The 17,643-nt window shown below is 34.8% G+C and overlaps 4 protein-coding genes across 4 annotated transcripts; 2 read left to right on the forward strand and 2 right to left on the reverse strand.

The window, feature by feature from the left end:
- The first annotated feature begins 197 nt into the window (after positions 1-197).
- On the forward strand, positions 198-3,805 carry Cog2 (conserved oligomeric Golgi complex subunit 2). Its single transcript, XM_070305823.1, has 11 exons — positions 198-393; positions 487-714; positions 877-1,143; positions 1,220-1,521; positions 1,606-1,723; positions 1,866-2,188; positions 2,269-2,335; positions 2,512-2,692; positions 2,779-3,058; positions 3,170-3,350; positions 3,422-3,805. Exons 1-11 carry the CDS (start codon positions 322-324, stop codon positions 3,503-3,505), a joined length of 2,103 nt encoding a protein of 700 aa, XP_070161924.1. The 5' UTR covers positions 198-321; the 3' UTR covers positions 3,506-3,805.
- An 85-nt stretch (positions 3,806-3,890) lies between these two features.
- On the reverse strand, positions 3,891-6,565 carry Fsd (transmembrane protein fates-shifted). The gene is made up of 8 exons (XM_070305650.1): positions 6,135-6,565; positions 5,768-5,848; positions 5,530-5,616; positions 5,380-5,451; positions 5,087-5,225; positions 4,730-4,934; positions 4,388-4,555; positions 3,891-4,242 (listed from the first exon to the last, which is right to left on the reverse strand). Exons 1-8 carry the CDS (start codon positions 6,199-6,201, stop codon positions 3,982-3,984), a joined length of 1,080 nt encoding a protein of 359 aa, XP_070161751.1. The 5' UTR covers positions 6,202-6,565; the 3' UTR covers positions 3,891-3,981.
- Positions 6,566-7,953: 1,388 nt separating this feature from the next.
- Positions 7,954-16,772, forward strand: Gp210 (nucleoporin 210). The gene is made up of 9 exons (XM_070305866.1): positions 7,954-8,155; positions 8,405-9,628; positions 9,794-13,136; positions 13,245-13,500; positions 13,586-13,824; positions 14,045-14,194; positions 14,283-14,409; positions 14,500-14,556; positions 14,660-16,772. Exons 1-9 carry the CDS (start codon positions 7,974-7,976, stop codon positions 14,830-14,832), a joined length of 5,751 nt encoding a protein of 1,916 aa, XP_070161967.1. The 5' UTR covers positions 7,954-7,973; the 3' UTR covers positions 14,833-16,772.
- Positions 15,694-17,539, reverse strand: Ssrbeta (signal sequence receptor beta). The gene is made up of 4 exons (XM_070305867.1): positions 17,360-17,539; positions 16,962-17,108; positions 16,429-16,743; positions 15,694-15,953 (listed from the first exon to the last, which is right to left on the reverse strand). The coding sequence occupies exons 2-4, from the start codon at positions 17,103-17,105 to the stop codon at positions 15,837-15,839; spliced, it is 576 nt and encodes a 191-aa protein (XP_070161968.1). The 5' UTR covers positions 17,106-17,108; positions 17,360-17,539; the 3' UTR covers positions 15,694-15,836.
- Between the last annotated feature and the right edge of the window lie 104 nt (positions 17,540-17,643).

The following is a 17,643-nucleotide window of genomic DNA, read 5'->3' on the forward strand; positions in this document are numbered from 1 at the left end:
ATTCTGATTGGTCTAGTTCCATACGAGTTCAATTTTCGATGCATGGAGATGCATTCAAAAATCCTAGTAATAGGGTAAAATAGATTTGTCCTAATTGGTCGATCAAATGCTGCTCTCTATAGATAGGATTTTTAAACGCACGCCAGTCTGATATAAGTTTTATACGACGCTATCTGAAAATCTGAATCAGGCCTTAATCGAAATGTCAAGTTGTCACACGTCACAATATAAAGATTAGCGACAACAGGTCTTTGAATATCGAGGAATAAAGAAAATTTATTATTAGATTCTGCAAATTCTGTGATATATTAATATATAATTATGTCTAACAATAATGTCACGTTGCCGAAAGCACCGAAGGATTTATGTTTCTCCGAGCTTGATTTCGTACAGGTTTGACAAAAATTTCTTTAAATATTTTTATATATAATTTTGAAAGAAATAGATACAATATTCTTTTTTATTCTTTTTCTGCTCTGTTTGTAGGAAAATTTTGATGTCGATAATTTTCTACAAGATCATAGAAAAAATGGCAAACTGGAGACAATGCGTGATGATCTTGGCATGTACTTGAAATTACTGAGATCTGCTATGATTGATTTAATAAATAGGGATTATGCGGATTTTGTGAATCTATCCAGTAATTTAATCGGGCTCGATAAAGCCATAAATGACTTGCAAGCGCCACTTGGACAGTTGAGAGAGGAAGTTATGGTAAAATAAAAAAATATATTTGGAACATATGACTTAAAAATTTAACATATTACTTAAAAATTTAACAAGACACGTTCCACAATCAGATAAATTATAAAAATATTGTTTTATATAATTGCAATATGGCATTACAATATGCAATCTATTTTTTTTTATTGGCAGCAAGTACGACAAGCTTTGGATGATGAAATCGCAACTATCTCAACCAATTTAAAAGACAATTTGAAGATAAGAGAACGTAAACAAAGTTTGCATAGTTTACAACGTGTATACAAATCACTCAAGAAGCTTTCTTCTATATTGTCTATGAAAACATTCATGGAAAACCCTACAAAAATCGACATTTTGGAGCAAGCTGCAATCGAATTGAATCAATTAAAATTTCATAAATCTAGATGTAAATCGGACATTTCAATTGGTCAAGGAAAAGTATGTATTTTTCATAGAGAAAAACTGACAGTTGAGAGACAAATATATCAATCACTTTAAAATTATTTCACAATAGGAAAGTATCGACTTGGAAAACTTGTATCTAAATTGTCTGAATGAGTTATTCTTAGCATGTATATGTGAGAAGAATTCAAACTTGGCAATCCGTTGCCTTAGAATTTACCTTACCCTTGATAAAATAACAAACGCTGAAGAATTGATAAGGCATGAAATTGTAAGGCCATTAATTTATAATGTGGTTAATGAGGAAAACCTTCAAACTGATCCGCTTGGTCTGCAAAGTATTTATCACAGACTACTAAATATTCTAAATGTGGAACTAAAACAATTATTAGATATTACACTACATCCTGAGAGGTATTTATATATTATGTCTATATAGTTGAATATATCATTAATTTATGTATTTATAAATACATACGGATTTTATTAATGTTGCAGAATATCTGTGAAAGGATTTAATTTTCTAGTTAACAGCTTTTGGGCTGAAATTGAGGAAAAGATTGAGCAATATATAAAATCCATTTTTGCTCCAGGAGATCCAGTGTTATTTCATAAGGTAAGTAAAACATTTGAAAGTGTGTAAATAAAATACATTTAAAATACAAAAGATATATATATATATATATATATATATATATATATATATATATATATATATATTAAAAAAGGTATCGTTCAAGTTTCTGCAAAAATTTTAGAGATATACAGCTACATTGGAATTTTTAACAAAATTGGAAGCAGAGTGTGTTACATCTGAAATTTTAATGACATTGAGGAATCATCCACAATATAAAGGTTTTCTTAAGAAATGGAATTTGCCAGTATACTTTCAAATTCGATTTCAAGAGATAGCTGGTCATGTGGAGACAGTATTAGTTGAGCCAGTGTCGCCAGACTCGATCAAAGGTAGTTTGATCTCATTGACACAAGATAATTTCTCGCTTCATGCGACTGATGTGGTTTGGGATAATCTGCTAAGGATTTGGGCAGAAAATATTTATTTGTACCAATTATTTCACAAGTGTGTATCTTTGTAATAATTATTTTTTTATTGCAATTCTAAAATGTCTTATAAAACTAATGCATTGTTATTATTGCCAGGTTCTGGAAACTCAGTCTTCAAATATGCTCAAGATATCAAACTTGGTGTCAAAGTGCAATGAAACAAGTATGTATTTCTTTTATACATTGATTTTATTATATTCTATTAATATTTCATATATTTGATGATTTATATATATACAATATATATATATATATATATATATATATATATATAATACAAATTGAGATTTAGATAAATTATATATAGAAAAAATAACCAGAGTTTTATATTATTTAAAGGTATGGCCAATAATAAATGAAACGAACAATTCAAATGATTCGGAGCATTCTACAAGATTAAACTTTTTAGTATATCTGTATACTGATATAAATAAACTGATAAATGCATTGCCATCTTTTCTACAAATAGTACAGTCAAAAATTAAAAATGAGAATGTTGCTATATTAAAATTATTAGAAGGTATAATATTGCATAACAAACACAAAAAATGATATATAAAATATTATAATTATTTAGTTGATTGCATCAATTTATATATATTGCAGATTCTCTGGGTGAAACATCAAAAAATCTAACAACTTTGTTACCCTTAGTTACAAAAGAAATCGCAAATGAGCTGTCAAATCAATGTGTAACATATTTGAAACAAGTTAGCGACATTCCCAGATTGTTTAGAAGGACAAAGCGAGATGTGCCAACTAAACCTTGTCCTTATGTAAAGAGTGCAATAGTTCCCCTTGCTAATTTCTATGTAGATTATAACAAAATCATTCCTGAAACTGTTATTCTCTGGTTAGAATTAACTTTGTCTTCACTAACAGAAAGGTAAATAATAATAAATCAATTCATTTAATACAAAATTGTGGAAAGAAAATTTGAAAAGATATATATGCAGTATATGTATATGCAATAAAAATATTGAATCTTTCATTTTAGTTATTTGTTATTTGTTACTGATGTGTTGACGTCTGTACAAAAGACTGAGGAGAGTTTAAGAAGATTAAAAAAGATTCGCGACAAGTCTACTGGAAGTTTGCCTTCAGAATCACAGGGTATTAGCGATGACGAAAAGATACGTATTCAACTTAAGGTGGATGTGGACGGTTACGCAAACATAGTAAGAAAACAAATATGTACCCACGTTTATGTTAAAATAGATTTCCATGTCTCATTATTTATATCTTTTAGATCAAAGATCTGAATATCTCCACTACCAACATACATCATCTAGAAGAATTAATAGATGCTGTAGAAGCAGCTATTAAGAAATAAGATTTTCATAGCAATAATTTTTAATTGTATCAAAATGTGCTGTTCAGAAATGACTTAAACATATTATCATTTCGTCAGTTATACTATTATAAATCGTAAATCATCCTAACAGTTTGAAAGTTTTAAAAGCAAAATACGAAGTCTCAAATTTTTGAACTGTTTTCTCAAATCAGATTAGTATGTTGAATATTTATTATTTATACATATTCCTAGAGATTTTATTTTGTTGTATATACTTTTTCTATACTATAATGTATATAAAAAACCGCTTTACGTAATTCTTGCATTGTTTTCATCTATATCTTGTATCATTGTTATGATAATAAAATTATTTATACAATTAAGCATTGGGAAAGAAAAGGTATCAATTTGAACGATTTTGCATTCATCACATTGAGATATATTTGTCTTATAAAATTTAAAGATTTTTCTATTTTCCCATACACAAAATATAAGAACAATCTGTATAATAAATTCTAGTCCCAAGAATCACTTGTCAATAATTCGATTGTATAGTTCGCGTCCTGATGAGGATAAGTGGGATCCCACCAATCTAAGATACGGTACTCAGTAACATCACGAAGTATAACTTGATTGGTTAATGTACTAGGAACATCCGACGTTCCGAATCCAAGTTGAAGTCGATGTTCTCTAAAGCCAGGCATTAAATTCATAGATACTGTTTGCAAAACTAATCCGATTACTGGTGGTAGCATACTATATTTTAAGCAAGTTACCTATAAATCGTTAAATATATTAAAATTATTAGAAATAAAAAATATTTATTTTTCTATTCAAAGAGTAGAAAATTGAAATATTATCTAAAAATATTTTTTACTCGTGAATTTATAATACAAATATAAATATTATGATGCCACATACCCTAAGCACTTTGCAACCTTCTTCGGGATTAACAGCCACATCTTCCAGCATTTCGAGAAATTCAGTTTTCTTAGTATCACATTGTTGTATATTTTGCTTTAACGAATTCTTACATGTTTTGGAAATCTCCTTCAGTTTAAAATAAAAATACCATCGTATTTTCCCTTTCTGTAATATATTATATGTTTAAATATTATCGTGTAGCATAAAATGAAAAGAATTAAATCCAATATAGTTAAAAAATTACTGTTCAAAAAATTGATACTTAAAGATACATTACAAAAAACAGTTATAAGTTTACTTGGAATTTTAAATGCGAACAAAGAATTATTTGTGACTTACTTTATGCCACATAAGAGTGCATTTTCTTTTCACAAGAGAATGTGGTTCCTCTTGTCGTAAATAAGACATATCGTCTACTTCCCGTTGTAATCGTGATGTGAAATAACTGTAATGTAATGCCCTGATAACGCAAGCTCTTAATCCATGTAATCTCATACATTGTGGCTGCAGATGCTCGGGTAAATTTGGTACAAATTTGTAATATCTAAAATAACAAACTAATCATACATTGCTATATAATATACAACTACATTATATAATATAATCACATTAACACAAGTATAATTAAATATCAAGTATATTACATATGCATTAATGTATAATATCGCAAGATGGTAAACAATAAAAAAAACTTACGATTTATATAAATGAAACCAAAATTTTGCAGTGGTGGTTACATGACAAGAACTTTTGCAAATCCGTGCAAACTTTCCTACTGCTTCGGGTCGTATATATTCCGAAATAATAAACCATATGTCTAATGGATAATCAATCCCTATTCAACAAATAAAAGTTTTGTCATAGAGAGAAAATTTGTAATTCATTATATTGAAAAAATATAGCACATTTTATATATTGCAAGTGATATTCTATATATTCATATTCATTTTAGAAATTTTTTCTTTAGTATTACAGAATATTTCACTTACCTTCTTCTTTATCATTATTCTCCTGACATTTTAACTTTCTCCTATTCCTTCTTGTATTAGTACCAGACATAACTAAAAAAAGAATTAATGTAAATTATTTACCATATTCATTTATTATAATATACTTATCATATTTGCTTCCGTGATTACTTTCTATTACATTACTTTGCAATAAATTCTCTTCGTCCATTTTGTCCCATGCAGGTTTTTCTTCTTGTATCGTTGCTTCTTGCTTTACTAAATAAAATGAAAATCACATGTTTATAATACTGAAGAAATGAGAGAATACAAAACATTGAGATTAAATCAAATAACTGAAATCTTTATGTACTTTCTCTCAACAATAGTTTACGAGATATAAAATAAATCAAATAAATGGTTCTCTAACCTTCATTGGAGACATTTGTAATAGATTTCTTGAGCCTTGCCCGGATTCGTAAAGTATTAGCAAAGTCGTCAATGGTCACATCTACGCTATCGAATATTAAAATAATTATTATTTATAAATACAATAAACTATTTATTCACAATTTTTACGTTTCAATTTCATAATATAATATATAATACTAATATTTATGTGCAAAGATATAACATATTTCTTGTATACAAAAATATAATTTTCACGAAACGCGTCTATATACTTATATACAGTCGTATAGAATAGTATCAAGTAATCTTACGTTAAATTAATTTTGCCACGCATATAGATTTACTTAAATGCGTATGTATATATACGTGATAAGAGCGCACTTAACCTCCTACAAGAGTGTCGGTTTTCCTGGTCGTTGACTTTTTGCTCGCTTTCTTCCGCAGAGTGGACATCCCGCGTATTTTTCGACGTGGATTTTACAAACAATACAGCGATCAAAAGTGCTAATTAAATCAGGTACGCATTGCGAGGAAATGAAAAATCTACGATATATACAGATATATACACTGATAACGCTGACGTGCGTATTAGGCACCCATACTCAAAACGAGAATACTGGATCTCGCATCTCACATCGCGAACGATCTCTTCGCTCGTTTTTTTTTTCGCGATTCTCATAACCGCCGTCAATGAACGTCATCAAAAGGTGTAAACATCACAACGAAACATCGTATCACGCATATCACAGCTGTCAGGCGTCAGGCCAAATCATAGACATAGCATATCTAGACCGAGTGTTGAGGAGTGGGAGCCGAGATGCACGTAGAAAAGGACATACTCTGCCCCTTGCGTTCTCTCTCGCTCGCGCAGAGCGTAGCGCTCTCCTTCGTCATACTACGTGCGAGCGAGAGAGAAGGCAAGGAGAACGAAACAGAGTATGTCCTTTTCTACGTGCATCTTCACCCCCACTCCTCAACACTCGGTCTAGATATACTATATCTATAGATTGGAATTTGACTAATCAGAATCAAAGGGACTAAAATTTCTTTGTCCTAATTGGTCAAATTTCAATCTTCAATCTTCAATCACAATCTTCAATGCATAGTCTGATACGGGCTTTAAGCCCATTGAAAATTAAAGATTGAAGATTAAAGATTGGAATTTGACTAATTAGAACAAAAAGGACTAAAATTTCTTTATTCCGATTGATCAAATTTCAATCTTCAATCTTCAATCACAATCTTCAATGCATAGTCTGATACGGGCTTTAAGCCCATTGAAGATTAAAGATTGAAGATTAAAGATTGGAATTTGACTAATCAGAACAAAAAGGACTAAAATTTCTTTATTCCGATTGGTTAAATTTCAATCTTCAATCTTCAATCACAATCTTCAATGCATAGACTGATACGGGCTTTAAGCCCATTGAAAATTAAAGATTGAAGATTAAAGATTGGAATTTGACTAATCAGAACAAAAAGGACTAAAATTTCTTTATTCCGATTGGTTAAATTTCAATCTTCAATCTTCAATCACAATCTTCAATGCATAGTCTGATACGGGCTTTAAGCCCATTGAAGATTAAAGATTGAAGATTAAAGATTGGAATTTGACTAATCAGAACAAAAAGGACTAAAATTTCTTTATTCCGATTGGTTAAATTTCAATCTTCAATCTTCAATCACAATCTTCAATGCATAGTCTGATACGGGCTTTAAGCCCATTGAAGATTAAAGATTGAAGATTAAAGATTGGAATTTGACTAATCAGAACAAAAAGGACTAAAATTTCTTTATTCCGATTGGTTAAATTTCAATCTTCAATCTTCAATCACAATCTTCAATGCATAGTCTGATACGGGCTTTAAGCCTATTGAAAATTAAAAATTGAAGATTAAAGATTGGAATTTGACTAATTAGAACAAAAAGGACTAAAATTTCTTTATTCCGATTGATCAACTTTCAATCTTCAATCACAATCTTCAATGCATAGTCTGAAACGGGCTTTAAGCCCATTGAAAATTAAAGATTGGAATTTGACTAATTAGAACAAAAAGGACTAAAATTTCTTTATTCCGATTGGTCAAATTTCAATCTTCAATCTCAATCTTCAATGCATAGTCCGATACGGGCTTTACGGTGTAAACTAGGCTTATGTTTGAAACAATTCTATATTCAATGGTTCAAAAACGGTTAAATGAAAATTGCGCCAACACGCGGACAACATGCTTCTCGAGTCGAGAACATTTACGAGAATCGTGTTATTCGTCGGCTTCGTCGCCGTAATTCGCGTCGCGAGAACTTCCACGGCACACAAACTGAATGTGCCCCGAGTTTTGTTACCTGTCTTCAACAACTTCGCGGTAAATTTCACGCTGGAGGTGACGGATGGTGGTTGCTACAAATGGTGATTATTTTTCTATTTATCACATTAATAGGCGACGTTGCGATACACTATCGCTAAATTATGATTGCGCGAAGCTTATATGAAGCCCTTATTTTAATTACGGAGTGTAAATATGTCGTCGCACAATCGTTTTACCGGTGATGCCGTAACCTCCTCGGTTCATTTCAATAGTATCTGCATCTTCGAATATTCTGAAATAAATGATGATGTTTACGAAATTTGATTAATATTAATTTTATATTTCTTTAGGTCAACCTCACGTTTGGATGTTATACAATTGATTCCCATAAATGAGAATTTTGACAGAACGTGTTCATCAGCGGTGTTAATTCAAACCATAACGAGAGAAGTAACGAGGAACACCGCAATTGTTTTGGCGGAAGACATTAATTCCGGTCACTTTTTGCGATGCGATGTTATAGTGGATGCAATCTTTTCCTTAAATCTCATTACCACCACAAGAGAATTATACATCGAAGATATACCCGAAGCATTCGAGGTACGAGCGTACGACGAACAGGGAAACGAGTTTACGACTCTAGCTGGCATAGAATTTCTATGGGCTATCGGCGATACTGACAAACGTATATTATCTGATAATAAATCTACGATTAATGTATTACGCTTTATGACGTATGAGGAATCGCAGTACGAAAGACCTGCTAGTGTAGCTGTGTTAGATAGCACTGGCAAAAGAGGTCATATCGTTCTGATAGAAGGTGTTAGGACTGGTACTGCCAAAGTATCTGTTAGATTACCACATTCTGAATATAAGCATGTTCCATTTATAGAACTTGAGTTGATTGTCATTGCTAATTTAATCATAATTCCACCGGAAATAACAATAATGTCTTACGACAGCTTCAAATATAAAATAATGCACACTCGTCAAGGACGCTTGGAGGAGATTAGTTTGCCCTCGAACCAGTATTACCTGGAGGCCGAGAATTTCGATATATTAGAAATTGATAACGACCGTGATTTCGCTTATGGTCTTAAAATGGGACGTACGAAGGTATTTTTGCACGATAAAAATGTCCGCGAGGAGTATCCAGTCATTTTACCTTCCGCTACAGTTAATGTACATGAGGTGGCTTACATCTCTCTCTCTGTTCTACCAAACAGAAACTGGGGATTAGTATTGGGTCACACTCACGAAATCATTGTTGAATTATATGATAACAAAGATCATAAATTTCATATCGGGGAGGGTATGGAAGTCTCCATGAAGATTGACGAGCAGTATTTTGAGCCAAAATCGATCACGCAAAATGGAACTTATGCCGTCATAGTACCGATAACTTGCGGAATAACAGTCGTGGAGGCGACGTTGCTAGGTATAATCGACAAACGTGGTAAGAGGATTGCGTTCGACCCGCAACCATCTACTAGAGCCGAATTCACGATACATACACCGGTCGTAGTTCAACCTCGCGTTTTAACCGTTCCATGGGACATCATTAACAAATCCAGGTGAATTAACTTTGATATTGTTAAAATAAATATCAAAAACGCGTTCGTTGTTTCTCGTTAATAAATATATTACTAAAATTATTAACTTGTAATTATAAATTACTGCGGAGAGAAAAAGATCTTTGTTTTTGCCTTTTTATATTTTTACATTTATTTTTGTTCTAGATTCGATATAATGTTAAGGGCGAATGGGGGAGATGGCTCATATGTCTGGTTCAGCAGACAACCGTCGATAGTGACTGTCTCACAAAACGGCGGTATCAGAATCCTGTCGGCGGGTATAGCGGATGTGACCGTGGCGATGGCGAGGAATCAATATAACAGGGACACAGCGAAGATATACGTATTATCACCTTCGAGGCTGAAAATTATCGAGTATAACATGGAAGCGGCTATAGGAGAACCAATTCATCTGCATGTCGCGTTATTCGGGAAACTGATCAACGGTACCGATGTCAAAGAGATACCCTTCAGCGACTGCAAAGATGTAAATCTTGAGGTGTATATTCCGGATGAGAATTTTGTACGGACATATGATAAAAACGTACAATCGATTGGTGCTGCGTGTGCCGTGATAACTGTTATCAATTATCGCTCTATCGGGACGTCCGACGTGACCGTGGCGTATAACGTGAACGACGATAATGCGATCGATCGTTTGCTAACGGACAACGTCACTATATCCGCATACGAGCCGCTCATAGCGATACATCCAGAAAGTAAGAAAACTTTACTTTCTGTGGGATCCTCGAGGAACGTGGTGTTTAAAGGTGGACCACTGCCATGGACGAATAAGTCTCAAGATTATTCGCGGGAGATATATCTGTCAAATGAGCAGATTGTCGAGATGGTGGAATACGAGGACTCGTTAAATGGACCGTTCGATAGAGCTGTCTTCAAAGTAATTTGCAAGACGTTAGGCGAAACGGCGCTAACGTATACGGTGTCGAACGTGCCTCTGCTTGCGAACTGTCGACGCACTCATGCATCGGAAACGATCGTGATTGTCTGCGGCAAGCCTAGATATATTTATCTGCGGCCAGAATTCATGGACAATGAAAACTGTCCGATCAGACAGAATGTGGACAAGATAATCGCGCATAGCGACAAGCCTTTAAGAATTTCTGTTATCGTCAAGGATGAGGATGGCAAGCAATTTGATAATATTACGAGCTTAAACGTCGAGTGGAACGTGAAACCGTCTGGTAATGGCGTCGTGGAGCATCCTTCCGGGACGATAGAGGAGATTTGGACGGATGTGAATGTGATTTTGCCGAAGACTCATTATCAGAATATTATCTTCAAGAAGCACCACGGTACTCTTACGATATTCGCAACTGTCACTGGCTATCAAAAACTCGTTTTTAATAAACTCAAGATCACGCCGGAATGGCCGCCCTTTCCCATCGAAAACGAGAGAGGCGGAGTAGAGACTCCATTGATAGAGGCTTCTATAGAGACGATTCTGGTGAATGATACTGTTGTTAGTCCCGACAAATTGATGATTCTGAACGATTCGAGCATGAAATCGTACTTGCAAGTCAGCCAAGGCTCGGGTTATTACGAATTTGTCCTCAGTTCAAACGAAATAGCAGACATTCGGTACATGGATGCAACGAGAACGATCAGCGTAACGCCAAGGAAACCAGGCGTGCTTCGTATGACGCTGGTAGATCTCTGTCTACCCTCGAAATCGGCGGAGGTGTACTTGGAAGTGCAACAACTTGCTACAATCGAAGTCGAAATCGTGAATAAGATCGAGAAAGGAAAGTGCGTGACAGCAGCGTTGAGGCTATACGATACCAACGGCCACGTCGTCAGGCTGCCATCTCCCGACGCGTTGGATTTCCGCGTGGAGATCGATAACAAGTACATCGAGATTGAACAGTTGCCCGCCAACGAACAGGTTACTGCGCCCTATGAACAAATATTATACAAGATTCACGGCGTATCGGAGGGTGAGAGTCAGCTGACCTTTGTAAAAAGGGGCGACCGCGAAATAAGGAGCGAAACAATTACTGTTCAGGTGTTCCTGCCGCTGCGAATACAACCGAGAAATCTGACGATATTGATCGGCACCATTTATCAGATGCAAACCGTCGGTGGTCCACTGAACGCCGAGATCGAATATTCGACAGAGAGCGGTGATATTCTGCGCGTCGATCCTCGCAACGGGATTCTCGAGGGGAAGTCGGCAGGTCGGACGCGGATTCGTGTCCGCGCCATCGGACTTGACGCCAAGGGCAACAAAGTGGTAGTCTACTCGGAAGATCGCGCCGACATACATGCACTACATCTCGAAGGAATGAAGATCTCGACTCCTGTAAACCGGGTGAAAGTGGGAGCGACATTTCCACTTTGGGCGTTTGGCATTCCCGATTATCTGACGCCGCTCATCATCGGCTCCATGCAGCTGCCGCTGAGCTTCGCCTGGTCATCGAGCGATCCTAGCCTGCTTACTTTGCACAACATGTACGAGGGTACTGGCATCAACGTTCGATATCAGAATCAAGTGTCGCTGAGGGCACGGGCCGTGAGTCCTGGCGCAGCGACGATCCATCTGAATGTCACCGTTCCGAGTAACGTACTGTCCAGCAAAAGCGATATCACTTATACCACGTTTGTGAAGATCGAGATCTTCGAGGAATTGCGCTTGATTGATCCAGCAACGGCAAGTTCGCCGATATTAATGTCGCCGAATTCTGTCCTGCGACTGCAAACAAATCGTGACAAGCATGGCACGACAATTTATAAGATTCTGTCAAACGCTCACGACATCGGATTCACGGAAGATGGTGTGTCACATGCCTTAACCCCCGCCCCGAGATCCACCGTAACTGTGGACAAGAACGGGATCGTAAGAGCCGGCGAGAATCTCGGCCGAGATACGATCGTCACCATTACGAATACGGAAGCATACAACTTGAGACAATCATTGACAGTTCTCGTCGAAGTAAAGCCTATTCACTACATGATGCTCTGCTTGAAGTCCAAGCTGCGTATACGGAACGGCGAGGAATTGAATATGTTACCGAAAGGAATGAAACTGGAGTACGTTGTCGAGTATTACGATAACGTAGGGAATAGATTCCATGCCGCTGAGGCCAATGTCAAAGCTACGTTGAATCGTGCCGATTTAGCGTCGTTCATTACATCGGGCGATAGCATCGTCACCGCGAAATTCCTCGAGAATGGCGAATTGGTTGTGAAAGTCTTCAACGAAAAATATCCCAACGTAATGTTCGATTACGTTCACATGATGATTGGCGACGTCGTATTCCCGACAAGAACGACTCTGACTGTCGGCGACGTAATATGCTTTTCCATGCCGCTCCTCTCGTCCGACGGGGATCCGGGATACTGGCAGTCATCCGCGCCTGAAGTATTATTGGTGGATCCTATTACCGGTATAGGTCGTGCCCGAAATGTCGGCCACGCCATTATAAAGCACAGTCTCGCCATGCATGTGCAAAGTGAGATAGAAGTCAATATTCTACCAATTTCACGGGTAATTACAAGTTACAGAAAAGTATAATAGTTTTTAAACAATATATTTTTTTTATGTATGAAAAAGAAAGAAAGATATATGACATTGTAAAGCTGATTTTTTATACAGGTATCTATCGTTCCTCTGAGAGGAAGGAATATCACTGGTACGGAAATTTTTAGTGTACCGCTCGTGCTGAAGAGCAAAGATGAGGAGATCAAAGAGAATAATGTGTTGGCGAGAGGTCTAGGTGGTTGCCGTACATTATCATCATTCACGTTGAACGCGTTTCCCTATACGTGTAACGTGCAATTTATCTCGTCGACTTTGTCAATCGACGTACGGGATCTGTTCCTCGTGAAGCCACGTTTTGATATCGTGACAGGTTGGTTGTGCAATAATTTCCATGATAATAATGATAGATGAGCGTCGGTTATAACTATCTCTTTTCCTTTCTCTCGTTATCGTAGGTTTTTATTACTGCGACATTGTATCAATGGCTTCTCCGACAATAGCCGCTAGTATATTAGACAGCCGTATTCAAATCAGTGCCCGAAGCCGAGATATCGAATCGGCGGCTTTAGAACTCGTCTATTTACCGCCTGTATATGTCGACGCCAAGGAAATTGTATTCGTCACCGCTCAAAGCGGCGCGCCCTCGATGATGGTCGAAGTGTATGGACTGCCGTCAGTATTACAGCATCTCTCTGTAAGTAATTTTTATATGAAAATCTTATAAATATATATTTGTTTTGCTAAAATTTATACATAATTAAATAATGTCTTATACATAATAAAAGTTATTGATAAATCTTATAATCCCATCATTTCTTATTTTTAACCAAAATTATGCTTGTTGAGAACTTGAAGTTTGTCTTTTTACTCTGTCCGTTTATTTTATGTAATAGCACTGCTAACTTTTTTATTAGATTGATGTACCAGATGGTGTAGTCGTCATCTCACAACAATATGTTTCCAAATCTAACATGCAATATAAACTACGTTTAACGCATAATCAGGATGAGATTCAAGGGCAAAGAGTGTTCATTGCGAATGATTTGACCAAACAAAATGTATCTGTAAGTAAGCTGTACATGTATGTGTTTATAAATACATCTTTTTTTACATCGCAGAGATATAATTATTATATTACTTGTTTCTTTTTAGCTGCACATACGCGTGTCAAGGCATAATCACTTCATCCCTATGTCTGGAGTGCAATGGGTGAATTATATATATTTCCACAGATATACACTAGGAACATTCGCCGTTATTGTGATTACAATCTTCTATGGTAAAATCAAATTTGAAATTCTTCAACTTGCATATTATTTTTATTAATAAAAAAAGATATTAGTATTACTAATATACTTATGTTTTTCAGTATGGAAACATAGGGTGACGAGTATTGATTTAGCAGTCAGGAATAGAAGCATTTTTGGTATGCGATTTTTCAATACTTAATGTTACCATCGCAATGTCTGCTTTAGTGTTTTTGTATGTCGGCATTTATGTGTGATAATGGGAATATATTCTTTTTACAGCTGATAAATCTCCACCAATGTTGAAGAAAACGGTTAGTGGTCCATGTACGACTCCTACTTCGACTGGTAGACCGTCAACTTCGCCGTTAAGGCCATTCTCAGCGTTTGAATCGCCTGTTTACGGCGATCCGCGTAGTTTCGGCACACCATACATTAGAAGGAGAGATATATGAAAAAATCTCAAATGATATTAGACTATTCGATATAACATCGAATATATACGAAGGTCAGATCTTCGAATTATTGACAAAGATCGTTATAAAACATCTGCCCCGAAATTAGTTAAAAAACGTTCAATATTTCAGTCACGATACTTAATTTTGTGAGAGTAATTCATTACATTCGTTAACATAAAATGGCCTGATATACGTAATATAATTAATGTTTCAATTAAGTTACCTTCGTGATAAATGCGCAATCGTCGCAAAATCGTGCCTTAAAATTAAAACTACTGTCATTTTGTTGTACACAAAATCATAAAAATATTTTGACATTTCAGGAGAATGAAATTTTTCAATTTTTCATACAATGTCATATTTATATTTTTGCTTAACGCAATAGATATGATATCTACACATCATTCTATGAAATGATATCTACGCATCATTTTATTATGTAATACGATATGTACAATAATATTGCATACACACACACACACACAAAATGATGATATATATATATATATAACTGTACGATTCTGTGACAATTATGCGCGTGTGTACAATAGGGATATAATTGTTTGTACTTGTAATCTGTTTGTTAACATCGCCATGATACACAATTTAAGTGTGTTTCATTTTAATAATGATGTATACAGTCTCTAGTCGTATGAAAAGCTATATTTTTGATTACGTAAATAAAATAACAGTAAACTCGTTGATGACATATACAATACGTCGTGTGTCATCTTGAAGAAATCTTATTTTTTTTATATGTATTCTGTGAGAATCTGTGATAAATGTATATATTCATAGGATATGTGTATAGTCCAATAATTAAGGATATATTTCATGTTGAAGAAGAAACGCGATTTTTGATAAACAATAGCATTTATTACAAAAGTAGATGTACGTAGTGTGGAACAATCATGTTTCTTACAATGACATAGGAAAATTTATACAATTTATATAAAGTGACCTAGAAGTATTCCTGAAAGAAACTAATATTTAAAATATGATCAGTGCTTCTTCGTGTTCTTCAATAATTTCTCGTATTTACATTTACTCGAGTACCATAAGGCGAATGGAATAAGTAGAGAAGGTAGAGTCATTACAGCAAACGCGGCCCAATCGATCTATGAGACAGAATGGAACATGGAAATATTGAGAAAATGACATTCGAATTGTAGGATACATGAATGTATGGATGAATCTATTTACTTTAGATTAGATAAAACTTTCTTACATATGCAGTATAATTATTACAAGTTTGTTACAAAGAAAACAATTGTTATGCAATTGTGTATGTATGTGTATGACATTCTATTAATATAGAAATAATTTATAATAGTCTTACATGGAAAGAAAATACAATTAGGTATTAAAAGCTCACAAAATAATGAAAAATTAAATATAAAAATGTACACAAGAGCCATAAAATATATAATTTGTATCTATTTATAAGTATATATACTCTACTATATAAATTATTCGCTTTGTTACTTACCATTAAATTTTCAAAATAACTATTTCTATGAGGCTATTTCTCCACAGGATTCTATAATCTTTCATTATGAATAATATTTGTATGATACTTGCAATTGTACTTACCACATGAGATGAAAATTGTTTGTCATAGTCTCTGTATGCCACAATGAGTCCTTCGCCAGGTTCGCTGCTTACAGCCACTTGTAATCTAGGAGCTTCTTGAAAACGACGGTATAAAACTTCAGCCGAGGTGAAGTTGAAATATCCAAACTTTCGTGGCCTCACAACCACAGTGTGGCTTACATTTGTGTAAGGAGGCACATTATCAATTCTAGCGTTTAATTCGCCGCTCACATGAGTAAAATGGTCTGGATGGAATGAATTGTCTGTGATCTCAACTTCAGATGCAGCCACATTGCCAGTATTATAAATAGTATACTGTAAATTAATTTCATTTTTTTAAATAAAAAGATGTGTTTGTGTGCGATACTTTACTAAGAATATGTAAAATATTCATAGAGTATATGTACAATACATTTCAATGACAAAAAAATATATCCATCATGGGAGATTGTCATTAAAAGAATATTTTTTTTAATAAGATACTCTATGAATATTTGAAGTGTTGAATGTACAAAATACTTTTCTCTCAATACCTTAATAACTATATCCATATTTTCTACTAGATATTTGTTAAGTATCTGTTTAGAGACTAATAATCTAGCAGCCTTTTCCTCCTCTTCTGCATATACTCCTATGCATAACATAGCGAATGTTGCGAGTAAGATGTGCCACTTCATTTTCTGCAAAATTAAAAAAGGTTTCATTAATTATTATTCATTATCAATTTTCGTTGCAAGATCCCGTTAACACATGCGAATCGATCAATTAATTTATAATCACGACTTTATGTCAACCTTATGTCAATTTAACCGTCAATCTTGAAAATTATGTTACCAAGTGATTTGGCCAGTTTTGTGGAAAATTACTTGCATTTATGTATCGTGAATGTGAGAATATGCTTACAAGTGTGTGAAAAATGAATGAAACTTACGTTATTCTTTTTACGTGGAAAATATTCGTTGCGACCACGGTGATTATTATAGTCGCTTGTTTTCAGCGCACAAAACGTCTCGTGTCATTCGATCCCATACAAGACGCAAGAAAACTTGGGGGTAGGGAGAATACTCGCCAACAGCGCTCCATTCGCCTGCCACGTTTCCGACACAAGTGCACACGAGTGACAAATTTGCGTACACATACCGCTACTTCCGGTACGCGCTGTAAAGATAAAAAGCAGTGCTCTCATTGGATATCGTTTATTGACTTCCGCACGCG

This window comes from Polyergus mexicanus, unplaced genomic scaffold, assembly GCF_030449975.1.
Source record: "Polyergus mexicanus isolate NDT 795.1 unplaced genomic scaffold, iyPolMexi1.0 SCAF_13, whole genome shotgun sequence".
Classification (NCBI taxonomy): Eukaryota; Metazoa; Arthropoda; class Insecta; order Hymenoptera; family Formicidae; genus Polyergus; species Polyergus mexicanus.